At 38.8% G+C, this 27636-nt stretch overlaps 1 protein-coding gene across 1 annotated transcript; it reads right to left on the bottom strand.

Annotated features, from left to right (window-relative positions):
* Positions 1-756: 756 nt before the first annotated feature.
* Positions 757-27366, bottom strand: LOC107227925 (filamin-A). The gene is made up of 41 exons (XM_015669206.2): positions 27127-27366; positions 23892-24275; positions 23557-23681; positions 23218-23348; positions 22876-23089; positions 22678-22795; positions 22399-22586; positions 22171-22326; positions 21917-22058; positions 21622-21827; positions 20558-21527; positions 19942-20493; positions 19727-19862; positions 19559-19638; positions 19229-19396; positions 12680-12826; positions 12322-12549; positions 11851-12165; positions 11538-11756; positions 11017-11337; positions 8951-9172; positions 8660-8847; positions 7861-8065; positions 7602-7739; positions 7350-7523; positions 6903-7210; positions 6581-6809; positions 6124-6252; positions 5779-5994; positions 5514-5690; positions 5083-5322; positions 4317-4460; positions 3966-4124; positions 3718-3866; positions 3193-3379; positions 2763-3025; positions 2467-2638; positions 2051-2269; positions 1653-1849; positions 1196-1498; positions 757-945 (listed from the first exon to the last, which is right to left on the bottom strand). The coding sequence occupies exons 2-41, from the start codon at positions 24268-24270 to the stop codon at positions 877-879; spliced, it is 8883 nt and encodes a 2960-aa protein (XP_015524692.2). The 5' UTR covers positions 24271-24275; positions 27127-27366; the 3' UTR covers positions 757-876.
* Between the last annotated feature and the right edge of the window lie 270 nt (positions 27367-27636).

Raw genomic sequence — 27636 nt, 5'->3', positions numbered from 1 at the left:
ACCCGAAACTTGAAGCGCTTTTTTCTCGAAACCGGTGAAAACGATATGTGGATAACCGCTCTATAGATCCTTTTCAAATTCACACAAAATCCGCTATGACACACTTAGAGGTCGTTTACGATCTTAATTTTTCAAAATCGACCTTCATTTTTTCAAAGTTTAGTAAGATCGGTGAAATTTTTCAGGAATTTTTCGTAATTGAATTTCAATTGGTCACCATTCAAACAAAAATTATTTTTAAAAAATCGGCGATCGTCAACGACTTGTGAAATCTATTGACTTGAATAACTCGTTCAGTTTTCTTGTTTCAGATGAATAGTTTCGATGGGAGTATCCACCGCCGAACGCGATACAAAAACGTTCTTCTTTTCGTTCGTTTGCTTTTGTTTTTTGTAATTTTTTGATCTTTTTTTTAGACGCTCAAAATATTATGTATATCCAAACATAAAAAAAAATCAGTTCATTTCCTCCTACAGGTTATAAGAAAAAAAATCCAAAGTTTGACTCTTTTTTTCGCCAGGTAGATGTGCCCCTTTAAATCATGGACACGGTATCTTTTCCGAATGATTGGTACTTCAGAAACTCAAAAAAGGTCTCTAACATATCATGGGATCAGCAACTGTGAAAATGCGTCAATTTCGAAGCATTATTCAAGGCTACTCAAGACTACACACAATCGCTTTTTCTGGTAAAAATATGTCCAAGCAGCATGTCTCAAAGGGTTAAGACTGTTTGCACAAATCAAGAGGGTTGGTGTTGATTTCATCGAAAACATTTATATAAGTTAAATTAATATTACTATAATAAAATATATTATTAGTTTAAATAATCATAATGGTAGTACTTATAATAATAACAACGTTATAGATTGTTAGTCTATAGAATAGCCTGTGATCCACGCCACGAGGTGATAGTCTGATGGCTGCTTGAATAAGTATCTGTACTCTGAAAATTAAAGAAAAATATTTACACATCAACTATACAACAATCATTTCCATCAGTACCTGGTAACTCTAAAAAAAAAAAAAAAAAATTGTATTCATTATTGAATGCTCTAGTCCATGAAAAAGGAACACTAAGATTTCTATTGAACGTACGATGCGAATCAATTATTTTATACACTTAAGACACAAGTCATATATGTATACATTCTTCCTTGCTGCAAGTATCGTTATTAATTTTGTCGTGATTGTACCTGCGCAAGGAGCAGCAGTTCGTCTTGTGTGTCAACAATCCTTACTGGAAACGGTGAGCCGGGAACAAGTACGCCTGCCCATCGTACTTCGACTCGATATTCTCCGGGTTCAGTAGGGTCATACCGGCACAAAATTGTGCGATCTTTTTGATTCTCGCGTTGCATTTCAACCCGAAAGGCTCCTTTCGGTCCCCGCACTCTAACCGTCAATTGGCCAGCGCCTGCGCCTCGAGTGTCGCAAATAAATCGCGACTGGAATGTTGCTAAGACGCCGTGTTCGATTCCCGGTCCATAGACACGCACCTTGATAGTAACACGGAATGAAAAATATTAACAATGAGAGCATTAAATATTTAGAAAAGGGGTAAAATCACCAGACTTGTAAGATGTAACTTTCCAGCACCGCAATTTGCAAACAACTCTGCCGCAAATAATTCTATTCCAAACTTATCATTACCTTAGATGCGTCAGGAGCACCGGAAACTCGCAGAGTAAATGGCGAGCCGGGTACGTGTTCCCCCGCATATTTTATGGTGAGGATATGTCGGCCTGATTCTTGAGGCTTGACATTCAGCGTGAACGTTGCGTCTCCATGATCGTACAACTCGCAGTATGCAACCTTGTGAGGCCCCACGCAATTCGCCGTTAACTCACCTGAATAAAAATTCACGGGGCTTAGCATTGATGGTTTTGAATAATAAAACGTGTTTTAATAAAGGCTGGAGTCGAGTCATAAAATCGAAGATTCAGTTTATAACGGATTGCAATTGGAAGTGGAGCATTTTCAACTGTAAAGTGTGCCAGTGAAGACGGTCTGCTGTAGAGAAAGTGAAAGCATTTGATAATAAAATTTACCTGGTCCCGCCCTCCGTGTATCAATGAAACTTCTTATCTCTTGGCCTACTGTTCCTTGCTTCAATCCATCGCCGGAGCATATCACGCGAGCGGCATCAGCAGCACTGGCAACATTCACCTGCAAGGGACACCCCTTCACTTGTCTGCCATTCCATAGTACCGTTAGTAAGAGTGATTCTGATGTAAGAGGAATGTAGCTTGCCCGGTAGACACTGTCACCTGAGATTTGTTAAATTCATTGTCAGCTGATGCGTGATGATTCAAGAGAATAAAAAATTTAATTGGTTTCAGAGAATTCTTGCAAAACTGTATCATCAAATTTCAGACAGACTGCTCGGGATCCTCAATTACTTTCGTTTCATATAGTTTAGAAAATCATGAAATTATTATGAATGAAAAATCGAAAGTACACTTGCCCAAATGCTGAAGCATCACGGTAATCTCATTCGTCGGTGACAGCAATTGAACTTTTGGCGTCCCATTTCCCGCTTGCGATCCATCTATTGTAAAACTAGCTTCCTCCCCGCATTTCGCTGCCGCTAATCCTCGCCCCGTTAAAATCACTCTACTTGTATCAGAGACTGGTGGCTGAAATCAGTCATACAATAGTTATGCGTATTCGACCTGTATCCTTTTCTTATAAATCATTCTCACCCTAGTCTTCTTTGAAGAGTTTCCACTGAAATTATTTACAATGTACTTCAAGAATTACCTCAACTTCGGGTGTTACAGCAAGTTTTGGAGCACCTGGAAAAGGCACTCCGTTGAATAATATTTCCATTTGGTGCTCTCCGCCAGCAATTTGAGGAGCAACAAGCTTCAGTCTATTACTAGAAGTCATTTCAAAGTTCAGAGGATAATCCCCTATTGTTCCACTAAGTTCGCCTGGCCCAGCTTCCGCTGTATCGAAACTGATTTTGTTCAACGGATAAACTTTCAGTCGACCTGCGTCATCGCAGACAGCTGCCCACCCACCTGAAATTTGTTTGTAATTTGAAGCACTGACTGTTTTTAAAACAAAGTTCTCAGAACTCTTTAAAAAATATTATGAATATTACATTTTCTTGCTGCAAATAGTTACCGTGAGTACAAAGTCGCGATAGATTGTTATTCCAGATCACACGCAACTCAAGGAAACTTACCAATAATACGCAAATTTCTTGTGTCAATGATTTTTGGATGCCACGGCGATCCTGGTAGCTGCTGTCCCGAACAAACGACTCTGATATCGAATACACCGACCTCAGTTGGTACGTAGGAAACATTCCAAGTTCCAGGATTCGCCCCAGCTTCAACCATTGCTTTCGAAACGCTATCTGGGCCGTCAACCTGCATTGACGATTGACAGTAATGAAAGAAGATTTACAAATATGGTAAATGATTCGTCAGATTCTGCATTTGAGGTGTGATTGATGGCAAAATCTCCCTAGTTTCACATAAAACTCTATGAACACGGACTATAGCTAGAATTTTTTCCCGGTGTCAACTGTTCCATCTATTTATCTTCAATTTAAATCACCGTTTCTGATCACCCTTTACCAGTTTGATCTCGGTTCTCTCAAAATCGTGTAAACACGTTTCAGAATGTTATGAGACAATGGTCAATCGTTGTGTCAACATTGGCATCTCAATAGCCATTTGCTATTTAGGTATAATGCAATGATTACCTGAACTGCCGGTGGACTTCTGGTGCCAGTGACAATAAAATGGGCAGGTTTTCCAACGTGACCACTGATTAATCCTTCTCCCTTGGCCCGTGCCTGACCTGCTGCTTCAACCGTATAAACTATTGGACTGTCAGGTATTGGCGAACCTCCTAAAGTATGCAATATAGCAATGAAATTGGTATTAATGAGACTCAAACAAACGCAATTACTTGGTTCATCTATTAAACATACGTGATAATACTTCTTACCATAATTTATATTGACCATATAGTTTCCAGGAATGCTCGGCGTTAATTCGATGAGTTCAGTTCCGTCATTGAGAGTCGTAACTTGGAGTGGAAGTTCCTCTCCCAGTGGACTAGTGGCACTAACATCCAACTCTGCCATTCCAGCATCTGCTCTCAACACTGTGATCATAAATTATAAACTGTTAGCCGTTGTGTTACAGGAAAAAAGTTTTGTTTCATCATCTGGTCATAGCTCGGGTGGAGGTCAATCCTTTCACAGTCAATTTGAAATCAAATGAACTAATCGAAATTGAACAAGCGGTTGGATATCAATCGAGTAAATATACGAGCGCTGCAACGGTGTCTACTTACGTTTAAATGCAATGCGGTCATGAACCGAGACAACTGATGGTCCTAGATCTTGAAGTTTCACCTTAGAAGTATCAAAGGCTTGGCAAAAAAATGGTGAGCCAAGCACCGGCTTGGCACCTTGGAGTACATCAATTTTGTACATTCCTGAAATATATATTTTGTCGTAAAAAATACTCTCTGATCAACGATTTGCTTCGCATCCTCTAAGTGCGCCTTATAGGCATAGCAATCTAATCAAAGTGCTGCTAGTCTCACCGCCCATGCTACAATGCTCTGCAACTTTTTCTGCTAGTGTCTTTACTTTCTCATTACTTTCTTGATTTCCTATTACAACCTAATCTTAATATGATCTGACTTATTGTCTCATTTTATATATTTTTGGAAGGCAGAAAGGTTTGATACAAACCTAATCAAAATCTTCTGTGCTTCGTGAGGCAGGGCATTCTCTGGCACTCCACTTCCTTTCTTAATTAACAACCTAGCTATTGACTATCAATTTAATGTTCTATTTTGATATAAAGCGAAGATAATGTATACTTATACCCAGTGGCTTGACTTACTCAGATTACAAGCTTTAGTCCAAGTTTGGATAATAATCTTCCCATCTGTCTGTCTATCTATCTATCTATCTATCTAAGTTCAGACTTTCTCTATCTATTACATGTCATGCAACGCCATTCATAAAGGTTCTCATTATGTCCCATCGTATTCAAAATAATTTGAATTGGGCAAAATTACGTTGTACCTAACTTAGCGTTATACTTACCAACGGAATTGGTTGTGAATTCGGCGAGCAAATTTCCGTCTCGATGCTGGTAACAACGAACAGGAACCGCGTTCCCTTGAGGACCACTTATAACCACATCAAACTCTTTGCCGGCATGGCCAAGAGTTTCTATGGTGAAAAATGTAACTTTCCCAACCAAAGACTGATATAAACCCAGTCCAGTTGCAGTCACTTCACGTCCACCAGTTGGTCCTCGAACTGCAACTTCCAATGGACTTCCTGCAAATGGAAGATATTCCACTCAGTAAAATGTCCTTCTTGCTTCATTGTTAAGTGAAGCAAATAATAATGATTCATCATTTTTTTGATAAGTACGAAAATGAACACGAATAATGAAATACTTGAAAAATAATTTAATTCTTAATCCCGTACTTTCTTTCGTTTCAACTTTATTTTGCGAGATTTCTTACCTTGAATATGCATATCATTGTATTTGATATGAACTCTATGCGGTGCCGCACGAGTTGGGTGGAAAACAACCTCGTAATGCCCGTTGTTTCCTTCCCGTATCAAACTGTCCACATCTGCTCCACCAGCTCGAACATTCACTGATAATTTACCTGGTCCAGCTTCCTTAGATGCCACAACTGCAAGGTGTATGTTTATGCATATAGTGAGATAGGTCAGGCAATATTGCATTGGGGAAAATAATCTATGCTACAGATCTATACAAACCAATTATCGTTCCAGGACGATGGCAGACCGTGTCAGATATTTCCTTGATAGTAACCTTACTCGGATCAAACGCCTGGAGACTTTGTGTGCTGATTACTTTGTGGCCATCGCTGAATGTCACGTTATACATTCCCACTAGGCGTGTCCTAACTTCCACCCGGTATAGTGTTAACGAAAGTTTTGTCAAAGTCGATGGAATGATAAGACCATCTGGACCTAAAACATTTGACGTTTGATATTTTAATTCTACTCTTCGTTCGTATCGTGTGCCACAATATATTCTATGGAATTGAAAAACTTCAAATTTTTTTAACGTAATATTCGGAAATAGATTAATGCTAATACCAGTGACTTCAGCTGATATCGGTCCCTCCAATCCAGGCATATCTAAATCCATATAAGCTGTATTGCCCACTCTAATCACAGATGGGCCTTCTAGACCTCCTCCGACGACTGGACACTTGAACGGACTTCCTGTACGACGAAAAATGCGTGAACATTGATATATATGACGAATTTTTATATTGTTTCGATTCGAATTAATCGGTAGTCAAACGTTGGAGTCATTGTTCTAAGCGTGGCTATACTGAAATGGTGTCGGAGTGGGTAGTCAGATGATTGTTTCAGATGAGTATTATGAAAAATTTTACAGCCTCTTGGCCTTTCATTTCGTGCTATTAGGCGGGTGTAGAGTAAAATGTGCTATAAAAACTACTTGTATAATTCAATCCAAGTTTAGGACAGCAGATTTACTGCCACTAGATGACGTCTTCATATTTTGATTATTAGTAGTCATATGTACCTGGAACGTTATCATCGTTGAAACTGATATTGACGTAATGAGTGCTTGTCGTTTGAGGCACAAACGTAACGTCGTAAAGCCCGCGAGCACAAGCAACTACCTCGGCCTTCACAGTGTTGTTCTCTGTGCTGACTACGAGCTCCAAAGTTCCTTCACCAGCTTCCGCTGCATCGACTGTGAAAGTCGTTGCTTGGCCTAAAAGCGCCTCAGTGAGTCCCGAAATGTGAACCTAGGATCAAATAAAGCAATATATCTCAAGGCTTCTGGGATCTTGATTTCAAGCCACAAATTGATTGGACGAATGAACATGTGTAAATCGCACCTTTGTGACATCATAAATATTGCAAGCCAGTGGCGATCCTTTTATGTGTTCACCATCAACGAGTATTCCGATATTATGCCTTCCTACTTCGGTTGGGGTAAAACTTATGTTATACTTTTCGTCGACTGGTTCAATAGTGATTGGCAAGGCTATTCCGGACGGTGGAGTTACTATCACATCACAATTCATTGATGGGGCTTGAGGATCAACGGTGAAAGATGTTACTTGCTTTATGGATGCCATTTTTAGATTATGGCCTGTGATAACTGCCTGACCTGCACCAACCACCTTGCAGTTGAAGGGTGATCCTATGAACACAGTCAAGGTGAGATAATTATATTAGGGTTTTATGTGTCAACCAATCCTGTCGCAACTAATACAACTTTTCTGCTACTCAGAAAAGATTATGCAATAACTCTAGGGTGATAAATAAATTCTGTCGCTTACCAGGAACAGGCTCTCCATTGAATCGCACGCTCAAGCTATGTACCGCAGCTTCTTGGGGCTTGAAGTTGACCCTGAATTTAGCATTTCCTTCGCTCTGCACATAATTCGGTACGTTTTTACCATTGACCGCTACTATTATTTCCAGATTACCAGCGCCTGCTTGACTAGCATTAACTGTCAATTATTGAACATGTTAATAACTGATGGTTTAAAAATGCAAGTCTTATGCTACGTGTGAGAATTGATACTGACTGCTAAAAAATACGGGCTTTCCTACAACTCCGTTGTTTATATCAGTCACTTTGACTTTATCTGCATTGTAAGCTTTGACGAGAAACGGACTGCCCTCGATGTGCGAACCGCTCAGCTTTACCTCGACACTGTGATCTCCTGAAATAATGACGTTTATGTATATTTTGAAGTGATCATAATAGTATCATTATTATTTCTCGTTCACGACATGGTATTATTAACAATTCCAAAACTGTCAAACGGCTGACGCTTGACTAACCGACGTCAGTTGGAGTGAAACTGGCGTTATAAGCGCCAGTTCTAATAGGTTTGATTTGTACTGGTAGACTGTCTCTTGTTGGTGATAGAACTTCCACAGTCGGAGTTCCCAGAGAAGTGTCTGCTTCGATAGTAAACATCGCCATCCGATTTACAGAAACCTTTTCCAATCCTTCAGTGATTAAAACTTTTGCTGTGTCACTGACCTGCTCAGCAAATCAAAAGTAAACAAAAATTTTAGTACTCATATGTATATAGAGCTGCAAATTCAAATATTTGATGATCGTACAGCCAGTACTGGAAATTGTACGATCTGTTCTCATTTAATTTCACATACCATAGAAACATTGCTGCAATATTTCTATATTGCAAATACAATTCTAATGTTTCGGGAATGTTGCAGAAACATTGCAATAATATTTTCATATTGTAAATTCGGTTGTAATGTTGCAGTAATATTATAAGAATGTTTCAAAAATGTTGCAACGTGTTGCAGAAATTTTGCAATGTTTCAAGAATATTACACAAACATAACTACAATATTTGTATAGTCCAAACGTAGTTTTCTTATTGAAGAAATACTGCAGGAATATTTTCAGATTGTCGCGAAAATGTTGGTAGTTGCAAATATATGGAAAACATCGAGCAGTGAACCGTTGCTAAGGCTTTCTAGAACACTGCGGAAACATTGAGTCATGTATGTAAGATATTTGAAACCTTAATACATATCCAAATTACTGAAATATATTCGCAATATTGCGTACTGTGTGTGTCACTGGAATTTTCATATAATCGCCCACCTGACAACTAAACGGACTTCCAGGAACATCTTCGCCGTTGAATCTCAGATCGATAGTGTGAACAATTGGTTCACGAGGTGTAAATGATATAGCGTACGTGTGTGGACCCTGGGCCTGTGCGGATGTTGGAACTCTCCCACCATTGACAGTAACTTCCAGATTCCCAGGTCCAGCTTGGCTCGTTTCAACTGCAGAAAATTCGAATTCCAGACTTGATTGGAAGAATGTATTCAAACTAATGGCTGAATTCCCGATTGAAAGTGAAAGTTTCCGTTCCCGACGGAATTTTACCTAAAAACGTAGCAGGTTGACCAATCACTCCTCGTTTAGCATCCTTCACTTTGATGGCAGCAACGTCGTAGACTTTGCAGCTGAATGGGCTGCCGACAACGGGCACATTGCGATGGCTCACCGATATTCTGTGCTCTCCAACAACTCTTGGAGTGAAAGCCACGCTGCAGGTTGTGTCTTTGTTGTCAGTGACCTGAGCCGGGACGGCCTGTCCGTTGGGCCCTATCAAGTCCGCCGGTTAGTCGTTTTATCCAATTTAGTCAGCCAACTAGGGTGGATTACGAGGGCACGGGGAATGGGTCATTAGAGAACCGCTACATGCTCCTATGCAATGACGTCTTTCTTATTTGTTACAAATTGTATGACTTAAACTACGATAAGCACGATGAGCAGCTCAGCAGGCAAAGTTATGAATATGCATAATGTTATTATTTTTTTAAATGGCTGCTACGTTTCTACCTCTGCAAGAAAAATTGTCATAATCCCGAAACACCGTAAAAAGTTGCTGATGGTTTTTTAAACATAAAATCAATATATACTTCATCATTTTTAATATATATACCATAGAAATGTGAAGCATAACCAAGCTCCAAACAGAACTCTCAAAACCTCAAAATGAGTGTCAATAGTGTGGACAGATTTTGAAAGAAATTTCAAAGCTTCGATAGAATTTTATTTGGATTGCGCAAATGCCTCCAACGTCTCACCAAGTTTTCATTTTACCAATTTTCTGATAGACTTTTACCGAAATCATATGAATTTTTCTAGAATTTTAGAAACTTGGATGGGGTTCCATAAATTTGATTTTTTAAAAATACGTTGAAAAAACTGTAAATATAAACTGAAAAATCGATTCAACGACAGTTATCTCTGAATGAGATCAACAGGCACTGCACCGAGTATAGGTAAATACAAAAACGTAGCACAAAGTGTGTGTTAACAATTCCACAAATCAACAGATTTCAGAATAGTTTTTGTTAGTAGAACAATAAATACAAGATTGGAATGTAAATATTAGAGAACAAAAGCAGTACATGGGATGCAAGCAACGATTAGAGCATCTTACACGGGGTCTTCGGGAGACTGGAGTTAGGTAGCCTTCACCATTTGATTGATTGATTGATTAAAATCCATATACTAAAGTTAAAGCTAAATGAGTTTTGTTTTGAGAAGTCTAGTAATGTCGTAGTCTGAAAGCTGGCCGACCTGCAACAGAGAGAGAACTGCTCAAGCCACCGGTGACAAAACAGACAAATAGACACAGAACATATATGCAAGATGTGTTCATTCCTGTGAATATATATATATATACACTTGAGCAGTTGCATATATATATATATATATTATATATATCTAACATATATCACAGCTTTGCTAGAATTAAATTTCATCCGTAATTAATGTGCATTCAACACCACCTCGCAAGTTCATTCCCTACCTTCTTCCAATTGACATGTCACCACAACATATTTTACAAGTTATTAAATCTCCATTTTATCACAATAAGTCGTTATTGCCATATACATCAAGCATGAAACATGAAATTCTGATAGCGAGGATAAAGAATATACTCAAAATTCTAAGTTTTTCCTATCAGACCTATCAGACCCCTATTGATTAGATCAATAATGTATTTTGCGAGTTTGCCGTTCGCGTTGATACCAGGTTATAGAAATTGTGCCACATATAAAGTTAAACGATTTCTTGTCACGGCTAAACGCCGCTAATGTCAAGTTTTCCGTTCTACCGCAATCAAAAACGTCAAATAGGCGTCCCAACCGATTGACGTTGATGCAGGTTGTAATGAGTCATGAATATCAGTTTATATTATACCGAAATCGTGAAAATCAATTATCTCGCATAGCTGAGAATAATGAGACATACACACAATGTGGAAATATAAACTAGTTACTGAAGAGGGATGATAATTTTCGAGAATCCTTACAGATGTACCTGCATTGCGCATCACACTTCTGCTAATGAGAAATATTCAGTGAATATGACCAGCATTCATGAAAAACATCGTGAACATTCTTCGTCAATAACAATTATTTGAATAAACTTACCTTCAACATTAACTTCAAGGTCTTCCAAGCTACCGGCAACGTTACTGACGGTAAGATAGCTCTGCCGTCCTAAGCCTGCACTGCTCAACGCCTGCCCACTAACGGTCACATTACTGTCACCACCGACTCTGGTTAATATTGGACATCCCGGTACTGTCTTCTTGTTAAAAGCAATGCTGATAACATGTTCGCATGCCTCGAAAGGCACAAAGCTAACCGAAAATCTAGCATTTCCTTGTGGAGTTACCTGAGTCGGGATATTATGACCACGTGCCGATATTGTTATTTCGAGATTTCCTTCACCGGCCTGACTAGCATCAACTGTTGAATTCATATGAAAGAAAATAAACATTAACATTGAATTTAATACATTCAGCAAATGACTCAACACCTGGTTCTAATCCACGAAAAATGAGAGACGTAGCGCCTTGAGCTCGAAGTAATCAGTAGCAAACTTTTTATCCTATTTTTCCCCATGGTTGAGTAATTTTTCTATACCTGAAGGTGAAACACGAACGTACCCGTAAAATGCGTAGGTTGGCCAACGCTCCCTCTGGCTACTGGGCCAACTAATACTTTGTCGGCATTGAATGCTTTAGCCAAAAACGGGGTTCCGTTGACGGGATGACCGTTATATTCTACACTGATTGAGTGAACACCGACGTCTCGGGGTGTAAATTCCGCAGTGAAACCACTGTGCATATTGCCCGTCACTTTGACTGGTAGCTCGGTGAGCGGCCCTAGAGTAAAAGGAAATTAAAATTGATATGTTAAAAATTAAAACAAAAAAGAGGACAAGAGTTGATCAGTTATCGATAAAAGTTGAGTGAGCACCTCTGACAGAGACTGCAAGCTCAGCGCTTCCACTTCCGTCAACAGTCATGTGAAAAGAAGCCGGTTGATCGACGGCGATCAGTTCCAAGTGTCCAAGACTCAGAGTGACTCTGCTAGTGTCAGAAACATTGCAAACAAACGGGCACCCAGCAACGGTTTCACCATTGAATTTGATGTCGATGTAATGTGGTTTCGCTACGTCAGGTGTAAACGATACAAGGCAACGTCCACCTCCGACCACCTGAACGTGGTTCGGAACTTCCCCTTCATTTATTGAAATCTCTAACTGTCCCTCGCCAGCAGCACTGGCGTCAACTACAAAGAATGCATCGATGAGAAAGTTAAAAGTTATTCTTCTGAAAGTTGGTAGGTCAGGTTTAGTTTCAATCGCAAACAGATAGATGTGGAAGGCTTGTATTGAGGCTTTTAATGAGTTGGATTTTTAAATAGATAACAACTAATCGAATTTACCTCGAAATTGGCAGGCGTGTCCAACGACAGCACTTGGGACGTCAGTAACTTGGATTAAGCTGCTGTTGTAGACTTTGGCGACAAGAGGTCCAGCCGGTAGCTTTTGACCCGCTATGCTCACCTCCACCAGATGACTTCCAACTTCGGTTGGTGTGAACTCGACCCTGAATTCCCCTGGGCGGCCCGGTTCCTCATCTATGTGTGCAGCGATGTGTCTTTTTGTCGGAGCTGAAATTTTTTCATTGCAATATGTAAAGCTCTCAAAACTTATCGAGTGCAATGAGTTACCAGACTTTCAACCGTTCCTGATTTCATTCAAATTATAATAATGCGATGGATCCTGGTCATTATTACTCACTGAGAATTTGCACATCAATTTCATTGCTCGTAAAACCAAGGGCGGATAACTCGAACAGAGCAGGGGAACCGGCTGGGACCAATCTCACTGAGTCGCCAACAACTGACATTTTTGGACCTGACATGATGCCTACACGCCACGGCGAACCTGAAATATAAGATAAAATAGAGATTAATGGTAAACGTTTACATAAAAAATCAAATTTATCAATTCTTGGTTGAAGAATTAATCGCAGACTAATAAATAAAATAAATCAGAGTTCTGTAAGTATATTCTTGAAACCTTAATTGAATATCTATTCATTATCTGACTTAAATACTTTCAATAACATTAGTTGTAGTCATTAGTGCAATGTTATCGTTTTACTTCGATGAAGTGATGTTTCAAGGATCTATTGTGTCAGTTTCAAATATATGGAATTTTAGTTATTCAAATTCAAATTCAAATGCAACGGAATCACTGTACAACAAACGAAGTAGAAATTTTATCCAGTCAAATTCGTATTATTTGAATTTTTAGACATCATTATGACTGGCATATTACATAAAATATAAAATGATATGAAATTGATGTATAAAATTCTTTGAGCTACCAAAAAAGTTAGAAAAGTATATCGAATACTAATTATGATACTTGTCCTTTGAACTGAGGTTATGTTACCTAACTAATCTATACGACATAATTGATTTGAAAATCAGGACTGTGAAAAATTCATCATAAATTGTTTTTAGAAAGTATTGCATAAAAACTTATTCACTACAATCGTTAAAAATAAAACGATTCTCATTCTTCAACAGTTCGATAAACGGATGGTAAGTTTTTAAATTAAATAACAATCAGGTCAATGTGGTTTTAATCGATAATTGAAGTCGAGAATTAAAAAAAAGCTGCAGTGCCAGTTTCAAAAGTGATAAAAAATTTATTTAGAAAACATCGGCATTGGCACATACATACTTTCTAGTAAAAAAAAAATGGAACTTACAGCCTCTTTTAATTCTCCTATTCAATTAAGAAAAATATGTAAATTGGTCACCGAAATAATCGAACGAATTGAATAAAAATCGGCTATGTAATCCAATTGGGATTGCCGATATGCTCATAACCATTATTTGTTTACCTATCACTGTGTGCATAATTCAAATGATAAATTATTTATCGTTGAGAGAAGATCTATTGAAATTTTAAGGCTTCAAGTCAAGTGGTTGGTATTGAAAATTGTTTTCCGCAATGATTATCGTTCTCGTTTTTGCCGTTGTTATTATCAATTAACATTCAAAAACACCCAAGGAATACGTGCAAGCTATAGAGCGTTTGAAGTTGAAACGCTTACCTTATTGTACGGTGACGCCAGTTATCCTGAAAACACTATAGGAAATCCTAAAAATACAACTATTAAAAACGAAACTCAAATACTACGAACCGCGCTTTATAAATTAAGTCCTAATGGTAAATCAGAATAATAAATACGTTTTTGCTGTTACGCGTAGCATAATGTGACAAATTCGGTTACGGTGCTAATCATACATTTAGATCCATTGATGAAATTCAGGTCACTTAACATGATTGAAATATTAAAACACTCGCAGACTATCGAGGAAAGACCGAAAGATTTCTCCAATCAAGATGAAAAAACTACAAAAAACTACAGAAAATAATATTGAACAATTTATCACTGATTGAACCTATTAGTTAATATTATTCAGCAATGAATGAGACGCGTATCGATGTGGAAACGTCAGCAGATCACGATTCTCGGGCGGACTCAACCGAACCAAACGCTGCCGAGTCGTGCGTAGCCTCCGTCTGCCTCGATCGTCTTGCACCAGGAGTGGCACAATATCGGGGGTGCCAAAACTACGAGAGATTCGAAAAACGCTGGATTTTCGATTTACGAAGTGATATGAAGCAAGCTTAGATTTCGATCTACACACTTCGGGACCAGAGCGATTATTGACACATCAATTGTTCGTTCGAGAAATATTAAGTGTAATAGAAAGACTCCTTTTCATTTTCAACTTTCACTCCGCGTACATGCATATGACATATTTTCAACCGATTATGATAAAACGGCTCGAATTTAAACTTGACGTTATAATTTTAGGTGAAGGTCTGCCGGTATTCGTTAAGTGGTTGTCATGGTAGGTGAACAAATTTTATGAAAATGGCTCCTTTCTCTCGGGTTAAACTTTTTCCGGTGGGTACAGAAGTCGTTGATTCTTTCCTGAACGCGCCGGCGCGGCCGAGTTTCGAATTCCAACAACTTCTTACGCGTGTTGCGCTCGACTCCAGCAGCGCCGACTTCATAGGCTACAGACCGGGTGGAGTAAGCACTGTTTAAAAATCGAATACAGGCATCGTCGCAGGTGTATACGTACCTGCATACAATCATAACCTTGGCTCCGGCGTAATTATTATAATTACGCAAGGCGCGTTCTATAACGGTTGAACAATTGACTGTCGCATTCAAGAATCGGAGGTAATTGTATACATGCCGTAGACCAGATCTACAGTCCAGTCGATCTATATGAGGACTGTATATTGATCAAGCGTCACGTGGGCATTGCAACGACCTTACAGGACGTATAGTGTTAAGGCGCTCCCTGGTCGATCGCGGCATTCCCTCGCATAACGGTCACTGACGTACGTATCAAAAGCTTCCGAGTGCCGGTACGAAAATTCATTTCGAGAACATTCTTGGAAAATCTTTTACCGTTACACAGGGACGAAGGTTCCCTCAAATGGAGTTATATATTCAAAATTATCAGCGTTCCACAGGACTAGGGTAACGGTAATTTACGATGAAAGTAATAGATTCTGTTTCATGACGTACAATTTTCGATACTTTTCTTCCCACTGAACTGGCAACTTGAGATACAAATTAGGTGAGGCGCTCACGGATAAAAAAGAGGATATTCATTGTCATTGATCGTATGCAACTAGGTTTAAGTTCATTAACGAGACAAAGCCGACGCAATTCCTAAATCGTCGAAGTCACTGCTTTACGGTGACTTGAATGCCAAATGATGAACAATCTTAGCATAGGTCGTGAAAGATAATATTCTTCATTTTTAATCTACTTAGATGAGATATCGTTCAACTGTCATTTAAAACACGAATGTTGTACCATTCAAATATTCGAAATTTGAACCGTCAACTGTTGTGGAAAAATGCTATAATATTCTAATATGTTTTGTTTCTGCAATCAAACGCTGTGTTCTTCATGAATTGCAGCTGCACTGATGATCAACTATCTTGGTGTCAGAATACAAAGGTGCGATTAGGATTTCTAACCGCGATGGTCACTGTGAAACGCTGCAGTCACGTGGCATTGAAATGCGGACGTACGTACTTAGAGAGTCCTTTCAGACTCGTACGAGTATTGACTCAGCTAGTATCGCGCCACATACGGCTCCTTTCTACAAACTGACTTGACACTGTTGAAAGTATCAAGACACATGACACACATACCGAAGCAACACGGTTTTGATTAAATTCCTACACTACATCAGTATTTCCATTTCTGATTAACACAAATTCTTCTGTCTCGAGAAGTTTTCCGACTGGACTGTACGGATGACACAGTTAAATGCAAAAATTGAAGCTCTCTGTACTCGATGGCTGTTCAGGTCATAATTAGCTGAGACGGCAACAGATGCTTCGGCTCCCCGTTAGGAGAATTAAAGTCAAACCTCTCGGACTTACCTGGGACCGTCAAGGTTAAACTCGTTAGAACAGAAACTTTATGGAAATTCACAGATTTCAAGAAAAACAAACGTTGATGGCTGATACGCTATCTCCTGCTATTCATTTAATCTACATGTGTGCTTGAAGATGAACGAGGTGTTAGATTAAACATATATGAGTGAATGAAAACTTATTTTATTTCATACTGTATACATATTTTATGTGGAATCAAATGATAAAAAAAACAACCGGTTCAATGCATTGGCTAGAAAACTATTTATTGCGTAGAATAGTTGTTTTGATGAATTTTACTTTTACAATTTATGCTGTCTTTCGCAATAAAAACTTTAATTCGGGGTCACTTCATTAGTATATCGAGTGTACTTTGATTACCAAGATGACCGACAATAAGACATGATGAATTGCAAATATTTAGCATAAAAAATTATCACCCAATGAAACACTGCATGAATATTAATTCGCATGTAATCTCTGACAGTTTTCTGCGTCAGCTTCTACTTAAAAAAACATTTCAATCGATCCGAATCGATATCGGCTCCCTTTCTTATTCACATCGGTTACATCGCATAGACAAATGGAATGTTCAAATATACAAACATATCGTAACGTTTCCGGTGACGTCGATCTCGACAAGCATTACATAAAATAGTCATGAAAATACACCGGAACGAGTGATAGGGGGGGATCACGAATAGGAAAATGCATTACGCAATTTAAACGGCCCAACTGCAGTGCGGATAAAATCCCCGACACGGCTTTTCAGTGTCCTGCGGCGTCGGCGCAGCTATACACCCGCGCACACGCCGGCCAATCAGTGGCGCAACGGCGTTGACGGCGCTAAACCAGGATTCAAATGTATCGTACGCAATCACTAACCGTGGGCAGGCGATGTAGGCGCAGCTAGCATCACTCGTAACCAAATACGTCTCCACTCTTCGCGGGTTTATCAAGTTACACATGTATATTCACAGGAACGCAAAAGCCACACCTATCCATTTTATGTGGAGGAAAATTGTGTAAAATGTAAATACCAATTGTGAGAAATACGTTAAACTAACTGAGTCACGTTATAGGTATTTAGAAAAATTTGAAATATATAATCTTGAATTACAGGCTTTTCCCTTCTTTTTCATGCGATGGAATGATTTTTCCCCGTGAAGTAATGCTGCATATACCGAAAACCCCTGTGAACGATTTTTAACACAAGATACAAATTTATTATAAATCTATGTCACAAAATAGGCAATTTCATAACACAGAAAATAATCGGTATGCTTGATCGAAAGTGTTATTCCTAGAATTGCTCGCTCAAATTGAAATGATCAGGAAGATAAAACGCATTGGATTTGTAGAACGTCGAACATTGGCAAATGATTTTCAGGTCGAGAAAAAAAAACGCTTTGACTTTCGAAGCCTCGTACCGGATAAATCAATAATCCCTTACATACAAATAACTTAGGGCGTCCGCCGGTTGATTTCGTTCGTTGGGAGTGGGTCAGTAGCACGCAATTGCGCGCGCGCGTGAAATCAGAGGTCAATGAGCTGCAAGCGCATCCCGACGGAAACGGAGGTACGAGTTTGTACATACATACATACCTGTCTTCGACAAGTAAAGATAATGGGCAAATGACCCCCCCCCCCCTCCGTTTGCCGTTTTTTACACTCCTTGGACGGTCAGTTTGAGGATCACTGGAATCACTGACTTGTTGCACGCCGGATTTCAAAAATCTGTTATGCCATCGTGTAAAATAGAGCGCATTTTGTCTCAGATTCTTTCTTTTTACACTTATCATTTGGGTAAATGTTATTATTTAAAAAAAAATATGTTAAGCTGTCACCAAGTAATCACGAGGCAACCATCTATAGCTCTGCAAAATATTTTCGCGAAACTTCTAAATGAGAGAGTGAATGTATTTCCGACGTATTTTGGTGCGCCGAATATAATGGCATTGTTCGTTTTCTCATCACATCAGTATTATCAGATATTTCAATAAAAAATGGCACTCTAGACGATAATTGTACTTATTGACTTGTATTATCTCCCTAACCGTTCCACAAAGTACAGTGAAAAATTGTATGCTATGTGTTATGACCTATACTATTGAATTACATACGATTTTCAGCAAAATTTTAGCACCACTGCAAATAGCCATAAATAATATTTAAAATTTCATACTTTTTCACGTTTGTCGAGATATACGTATTCGATATACGATATTCCCTAAACTTAACGTTTCATCCAAGCTAATTTCAATGTCAGACGGATATTTTCATTTGACTCAAATAACAGTTTGAGTGGTAACCCCCAGCATTATTGCAATAGATATGCATGCTATAATAGGGTTAAAAAGTTAGGTTTTTTGTGTCACAGTATACCATTTAATTGTAAGCTGTTATTTGAGTCAAATGAAAATACCTGTTACATTGAAATTGTTTTTCATGAAAAGTTTAAAATAGTGAAAAATACGGAGATTTTGACCAACGCGAAAGATATAAAATATGCGGCTAAAAAACTTTTTTTATGGACATTTGCGGGCAGGATAAAATTCTTTTAAAAATAGTAACTCATTCTATTGATCATAACGTATAACATAATTCTTTTTCACCGTACGTTACAAATCAGTTTGGGGGATAATACTTGTCAAGAAGTGCAATTTTCGATCGAAATATCTCGAAATCTTACCGTAATTGGAACAAACAAGCAACACCATCGTATTAAGTGCACCAAAATACGTGGAAAATATACTAAATCATTAATTGAGGAATTTCTCAAAAAATTTTTGCAAGGCTGCGTAATTAAATATAATTTAGTCATCCAGAAAAATTATATTTGCATAAACTCACCAGGTACTGTTTCACCGTTGAACGTCATTTCTACCAAGTGTGTAACAGCTTCATGTGGCACGAACGAAGCTAAAAATCTTTGATTACCAAGTGCTCTCACAAAGCTAGTAACATGGCCACCGTTCACAAGTATTTCCAGATTTCCAGAACCAGCTGTAGCTCCATTTACTGAAATAAGTAATCAACACGTTGCTTTTGAGGAAACATTGCAAGCTATGTTCGATTTAATTGTGAACTTGCGTAATCCGTAAAAATTTAAATCACAGAAGGTTAAAGTGATATATGAATTATAACGATGTAAATATTTCACAGAAAAATTGTTAAACTTACTTTTGAATTCAACAGGCTGATCTACAACTCCATTAGGTATATTCCCAACTTGAATGGCTCTTGCGTTGTACGCTTGAGATCTAAACGGAAACGAACAATTGGTTACGTCAATACCAGAAGAGTGAGTTTTTCTGTGAGTAATAAATATGTAACTTCGCATCGATGTACCTAAAAGGAGAACCATTGAGATGGTGTCCGTTTACAAGCACCTCTATAATGTGTTCGCCCACTTCTTCGGCAATGATTGTGAAAATTTGTCCGCGAAGCACTGATTTCTGCACCGGCAACTCTTTGCCGTGTGGATCTGTCGGATGAAATGAGAAATTAAGCCGAAGTCAATGAGAAATCAAGGATTCAAAAAACGGCGAAAAATCAATTCTTACCAATAACGTGAACTGTTGCTTTACTAGCATCGATGCTCAAGTCCAGAGCGAAAGACGTCGGCCTACGAACCGGCAAAATGCTGAGGGCATCACCAGTGACCAATTTGTCTTTCTTGGTCGGTCTGAAGGCGGAGCCACTCTTTCCAACAAGACGTTCGTGAGTTGCATCGGTGGTGTCGATGCCTTGGTAGCCATTGTAATCTCTATTTTTGAGAATCCCATGTGTTTGCTGGCCTCCATTTGTACTACCGTTGTATTTGAGAGACGAGTTGTACTCGGATGTTTGTATATTTTGCTGCTGAGTGCTGCGGTGGTTCACAGAATGCTTCGGGCTTTGCGATACGTTTGTGGTACTATAATTATTCTTAGTTCTATAATTGTTGGTGCTGTTGTTGCTCGTGAACCTCGAACTGGTCACTGTATGCTCATTCGCTGATGAATTATTTGCCAAGTTGGCCAAAGACTCGAGGCTCCCATATGAAAGTAACGATTTTGTTTTGGCTATCGCATCCCACGAGTCACGTCGAGAAGTTCCACCCACCATTGATGAAACTAAACAAAAAACACCGAAACGATTGGTTTTCAAATCTAAAGCCATAGTTAAACCAAGTCTCACCTCTAACATTACTTGTCGTATCTACAACACTGTTGTCCATGGATCCTCTCCGGTTGCCATAAATTTCTCTGTCATTCCTCGGACTCAAGCTCCGATTCCCGGGACTTTGGGTTGCATTTCTGAAGGTCATGGGACTGACATTAGGCGATGCCGACCGGTTGAGAGAAGTGGACTGGTAAATCTCCTTGGACTCTTTGATAACCAACGGGCTGTGCAAATTCCGTGCCGTAGTATTTGGACTAGCTGGCTTTGGGGATCGAGATCGATTTAAAGAACCAAAGGAAAACACATCTTTCGACTCTTTGGGACTCTGAGAGTTCCGATTCACCGTCAAATTGAAATTGGGTGACCGGGACCGATTGATCGAATTTGATGAGTAAGCCTCTTTCACTTCTTTCAGCAAAGACGGGCTGTGCAAATTTCTCAGGGTTGAATTTGGGCTCTGATTTGCGGCGCTGCTCGTGTGATACATCGAACTGCTGGTTTCCTTTGTGAAATTTGCCGAACTTTTGTACGCCGAAGATGCAGTGTTACTGGAATCGTTTTTCCCGAACAATGTGCCAAAGCCTTGTGTTGGGCTCGGAGAGTAATTCTTTTGCACAGGACTTGACTGTCCGTTGTTGACGCCCATTCCGTTCATCCTTCTCTCTAGTGAGGATACCTTTGTCTTTTCCAGACTCGAGGTCGAGTCCTTTGAGCGTCTCGAACCTCTTTGCGTTCCAACTCGTAGACAAAACGGCGACCCTCTAACATCGGTGCCGTTGAAGTACACGTAAATCCGGTACTTACCCGCGTCTCGTGGAGTGAAAGTCACTCTGTATTGCATCGGTTTGATCTCTTCAAGCCTGTATACAACTGATTGCTTGTCGTGGACCACATCGATAATGACGTCACCAAGCCCGCCTGTTCCCTGCGCATCCACGATGAACGAGAATTGTTGACCTGGCATCGCGCCGTCCATGTCAAGTAGCTGAAATTAAAGTTGCGTTTCAATTGTGAAGAGGTCAAATATGTAATAATCCAAACTGATATTGTTTACTTATCGTTAGCTAAGGTCTTCATACCTTGACACCGTTTGGGTCAAAAACAAAGCACGTAAATGGTCCACCTTGGATGTGATTACCCTTATGAGTAATAGCAATACTCCATTCTCCAGTCTCGTCTGGTTGAAAAGTCGCCGTGTGAACACCGTCGTTTTCCTTTACTGGGCAAGGCAGCGCTCGGCCAGTTGGAGACCAAGCAGTTACGTCAATGCCATCATGACTAGTACCTTAAAACGTTGAACACTCATGAATGTTGAATGGTAAAACACCCGCGGAATGAATTACCAATATTCGTCACCAAGCAGAATAAACTCACCATAACTGTTCACCAGAACTTCTACTATTGAGCCGATGGCACAGGGGTCCATACCTGGGGACTTGATTTTGGTCAAGAGTGGCAATACTCTAAAGTAATACGGACATCCATTCACCAACTCCCCGTCGTTATAGACCATCAACTGACCGGAAGGAATGAGTTGAATCACAACATACGTGAATTAGTAATCAAGAATATTCAATGTATTTAAACCATGTATTCGAATTCGAACAATATCTTCCATATTCTTATACCTTGTGCATCCCGACTTCAGTTGGAATGAACGTCCCTTTTCCGTGACCATTGTTCCATGTGAGTCTGCACTCCAACCGTCCACTAGGACTGATTATTTCACCTCGAACATCGCGGAGGTTAACTTCCTTTGAAAGTAACTCTAATCTAAAATGTGCCTGTAACGTATATTTTGAAATTGAAAAATCTTAACATCGTGTTCATACGACAATCACATTTTCTTAACTCACGGGCTGTTGCACTCTAGCAGAGGTGCTGTCGACGTGAACGGCGATTTGCTCACTTGCTTGGGGTCGTGGTTTTACCCATTGGAAGTAGGCGGCGTATGCCATCACGCCTAAATGTTCGACATTTTGATCCGCCATGTCCTTAGCCTTCAATATGGGCTCCACACCTATTTTTTTACCACCCTCGATGCCTATGTCAATATAGTAATAAGAATCATAGTAAGTTACTTCGAACTATCACAATACATTGATTTTAAGAATTGAACAAAACCAAGATTTTACCTTGCTGTAAATTGTGCTCCCAAGACTTTGGATCAGTATCAAGTCTGTCATAAGTTGGTACAGGACCACCTAAATTCCTAACGATACTGCAAAGCGCTCGACCGTCGTTCCAGTCGGTCTATAGAAAGTGATCGATGAATGAGCTTTCAGAAATTGATGCATGTCAAAAAATAAAACCATGTTCAATGAATTTCTTACGGTGAAATTCTTGACAGGAGCATGTGGTAGCTGAGAATTGACCCATCTCAAGGTGGCATGAAATCCTGGTGAACCTTCTTTCATGAAATACGACAAGTACGTCATTCCTGAGAGTTCGTCCAAGTACGGAGAAGCCAGATATTCCGGTTCCAAAACCATTGGAATACCAAATTCACGTTTTGATATCTCCATTGCTTTTCGGCAGTTGTAGACACTAGTTGAAATACAAAAAAATTTAGCGTACCATGACGAAAGTTAAGACAAGTAGTTGAAATTAAAAACAGCTATCAAATATATTCAATGTAGGCTTGTAATAATACGCTTTTCCAAAAATTGGCTTACTTATCATTCGGATCAAGTTGTCGCCAGTGTGGAAATAGTCCAGGCTTGCAGTAGTCCAACAAGGCGCTGAGATAGACTCCTGAGTTCCAGTCAGTGGTAAAGTTGTTAACTCTACATTCCGGTAGTACTGCCTAAAAAGATCATGGGCTGTACAGAAGATTTCGACATAATTGGAAGAGGTTTTTGTGCGTGCAAAACATCAGACATTGTTGGACTCGAGTCTTTGAACTTTCAATGATTGATTCAACAAATCATTTTCAATGTGGATTCAAGTATTTCACAGTTGATTATGACATTATTATTGCACTTAGAATGTGTAGGCAAGTAATGTATACAGACCTTGAGCCAAGCCAGCATCAGTTTTCTAGGAGGGAACTTAGACTTTCCTATTTGGTACCTGACAATAAGCGACCATATCAGACCCAGAATCAGCTTTAAATTTCCATTGACAATATCGACGTTGCCTGAAGCACAAAACAAGAATTCAGTAAAATACACCCGAAATGTTGTCATTATGTTCCATCAGGGAACTTTTTTAAGAGATGACCATCATCGCTACATCGTCATGCAGAGTGCAAAGTCATATGAATAAACAACGAATAATGATCATAAGTGACTTCCTTTGACCATAAACAAAGATGCTAACACGCTTCGCTAGATCAAAAGCCGATTACCGATGTTAACGAGCTTGACGCCGTCAGCTTCTATGGCCTGCAAAGCAGTAGAAACGTTTTCCAGATGATGGTGCTGATTTGCTGGACGTGAATTCCAGCGGGGAAGGCGTTTATTAGTCAGGATTTCGACCAGAGCACAGAGGCGCGTTCCATCCCTGAAGTCTTCGGCTAGGTCGACGACTTCTCCCTGGCTGTCAGCAGTCGCTGGATGATGCCGCAGATGTTCGTTAACCCAATTTCTAAAGGTATTAGCCTGTATTTCAACCCACAAATCCTCATGGCCTTTGATTGCCATTCCTTTGGCTGCTGTTCCTTCTGCTGAACGGGCTACCAGGCCCACCAGCTGTTCCGGTCGAAGATGCTCCATCGTTGAATGCATATTTTCTATAGCAACAGCACATGCAAAGACATCTTAAAAATACATTCATATGTGCAAAATGCTATGTCTTTGTGGTGTCAAATAAGTCGTAAAAATAATTGAAGCGAGTTTCTACTTGTGCATTCGAAAAAATGATGAAGTTCTTAGATAGTTTCATTAGTTATACGACACTACAATAGTAACGCAGTGATTAAGTGAGGCAAAATCTTACCAAAATTTGTAAAAATCAATCGAAAACATAAATTTTACTCCATTTCTGAAATACTTTGACATATTACTTCCACGGTAAGAAAAAAAGATATTACAGACAATTAAACGTTGTCGCAGTTTTGTAATGGGAAGGAGACTTACATCATAGCGGATCATAAAATCAATCTACAACATAGCCCTGCAATATTGTTTTGAGAAAATGCTAAATAGACGAGTTAGTGTGTTTCCAGTGTATTCTGGTACGGTGAATATGATGGTGTTGGCTTTTTTTTTATCACGTCAGGCTTTCGAAATATTTCCATCACAAAATTGCATTTTTGTTGTGGTGATGGTTTGTGGTGCAATAGTAAAAAATGCTTCATCATAAAAAAATAAACTTAATAACAATAAGCAAAATAAACTTTCCTTGAAATTTCATTTTGAACACATCCAAATTAAAGTTTGCAGAACCATATGCATTATTAAGAGATTTACAAAGAAATTCACCAATCTTGACGCTTTCAGAAGCTTCTATTACTCATACACTTACCCTGTCTTAACTTTCTGATCTCTGATTTGGAGACCGAAATTACACTACGTCATATACGATCTAAAGAAACTTAACCACTAATACCTTCATTATGTGGCCGTTAAAATTGGCCAATATAGCATTATCCAGGAACTTATCAAAATATCTGGCCTCAAATAAAACAGACAGAGAGAAAGGATGTAATTTTCACTTGCAAGCTTCTCGACAACTTTATCGATTGCAGCAAAGTGCTATCAAAATTCAACTTCCACATTCCAAATAGATCTTTAAGATATCATAATCATTAATTTTTTCATTCTGTATCGGATACCAATTTTTTGCTCGTTTCACCATCAATACGACTCGCCGATTTTTGTAACAGACACGCTGATGGGCTTGATATTTACAAGCCAAATCTTTACTATGTTAAGAAGAAATCTATATATATTTTGAATGCAACTGAAGCTTTACGCAATTAAATCTAAGAATTTAAAGCATTATGTTCCTCATTGTGTTTCTATTAGTGGCGACCAAACACGCTGATCACTATAGTTTTTATATCGTTGTAGTTGGGCTTTTCCCATTGATACAAAATATATAAATAAATAAATTTTTGGCAAAAATTCCACTGTCTTACTCGTATTATATCCAAAACTGCTTAATAAAGAATGATGAAAAAAATTTATGTTGTGAACTATAGAATGACGTGCAATTTTTCTTAAATTCTGTCACATCTATAAATAGCCACAAAAAAATATTTCATGCAGAAAATTTTATATTTTCCATTTGACTCAAATAGCAGCTTAAGTGATATACTTTGACATGTTATTATAATAGCATGCATATCTATTGCAATAATGCTAAGGGTTAAAAATGTGGTTTTCTTATGTCAAAGTACACCACTTGCCATTATTTGAGTCAAATGAAAATACCCTCCACACGTTAGAATTACCTCAGATGGAAAAAAATATATGTAGATCTTGACTAATGTTAAAAATTTCAAATGTTCGGGCTAAAAATAGCTTTTATGGCTATTTATAGGCGTAAGGAAAGATACAAATACATCATCAGTGAAACAAGAAGTGCAAACTTTCTCCCAAAGATACAAGGATAAATTATACTAACATCCAAATCGTCATGCTAGAAAACTACTAAAACAAACCTCTAGTGCTTCAAGATTCAAAAAATATAAGTCTCCATCTTAATAAAAATATAAATTGATTCCGAAGGTGCACAATAATGTAACTAATTGATAATAGTCTGATTAATATAAAATATGTAAATATCGTTTAATGGTACTGATCATTGGAGATGTACCTCCATGTCACTCTTTAATGATGTATATATAATTCAGTCTATTGCCTACCCAGACAGATTGTAAATAAAGATGGAGTTATAATAGAAAATAAAAAAAATTTATAGGCGTGATAAAAATTATTTTTAAACAGTACGTCATTCTATAGGTCTTGGTACATAACATAAATTACTTTGTGGAGCGGTTTGGAAGATAATACGAGTTAAAAAATGCAATTTTTCAATCCGAAAAACACGTGACGCTATAATCGTATTCTGCACACCAAAATATGTCGGAACAACCAACACTCATTCATTTGGCATTCTCCCGAAGAAAATTTGCGGGCATTTGTAATTGTTACTATTCCCCACTATTATTACCGTGAGAAAATTGCGATTGATAATCATAGAAATTAGCAAAGCTGTTATTGCCCATGGCACAATGAAACAAGTACCTAAATATAAACAAGTATGATTCAAAATACGAATTATTCTCCAGTACAATAAATTTTTTGTTCAAATTTTTTGAGTAAGCTACGATGCTTAATTTTTGTGATATCAAATCCCCGGCATTCCGACTGGGTGTATCGGACCGTTTACAGTACACGGTCTTGTCATTCCGCTTCTTCATCTCCATACCAGGTGTGACTTTCATATGTGTTCTGATGAATACGTAGGTTACACGGATACACGTACAAGTGAGCATCGGCAGGTTGGCGGTGATAATAGTATGTACACAATAAACTCAATATAGAAATGACTTAAGGTGGAAGATTAATTCGATGCGCTGTAGGTATAATGTTCATGAATATGCATGATGCATCGTGAAACTTGACCATAATCACCTTGCGTATAATTGTCACGACACTGCCGCACACAATAACAAATTCAACAGGTCGATATACCGCGGTAGGAGATATTTACAAAGGCGCGAACTAAAATAACAAATTTGCGGTAAACGAAAACGCCATTTTTGGTCCTCCGATCAGAAGTCACACCGCATTAGTACAAATACTAGTTTTTACGCGACGTATTACGACATTATCCGCATATTGATGTCGATCGCTTGAAGCCTCGGACTTTACTGACTGCCGCAATGCAAACTATACCGAGTAACTCGATGTTGCCGGTTTGTGTTGGTGATTCAGGTAGTAATACACGGCTTTATGGCCTCGTCGCGCAGGTACGAATGAATCGTTTCTTAGCATTTTCTTCTCCTTCTGCACCAATACGAAAGTTCGTTTGGTGCTGAGCCCCCGGCCACTTCATGGCCAACGATGGTGGTACAATATAAGCGTACAGGCAGCTGTGCTTACATTAAGAAACCCACCCACAGCATCGTGTCTTTGCGGAAC

This window comes from Neodiprion lecontei, chromosome 2 (genome assembly GCF_021901455.1).
Source record: "Neodiprion lecontei isolate iyNeoLeco1 chromosome 2, iyNeoLeco1.1, whole genome shotgun sequence".
NCBI classification, from domain to species: Eukaryota; Metazoa; Arthropoda; class Insecta; order Hymenoptera; family Diprionidae; genus Neodiprion; species Neodiprion lecontei.
The sequence above is the reverse complement of the archived record's forward strand: the minus strand, read 5'-3'. Positions and strand labels throughout refer to the sequence as shown.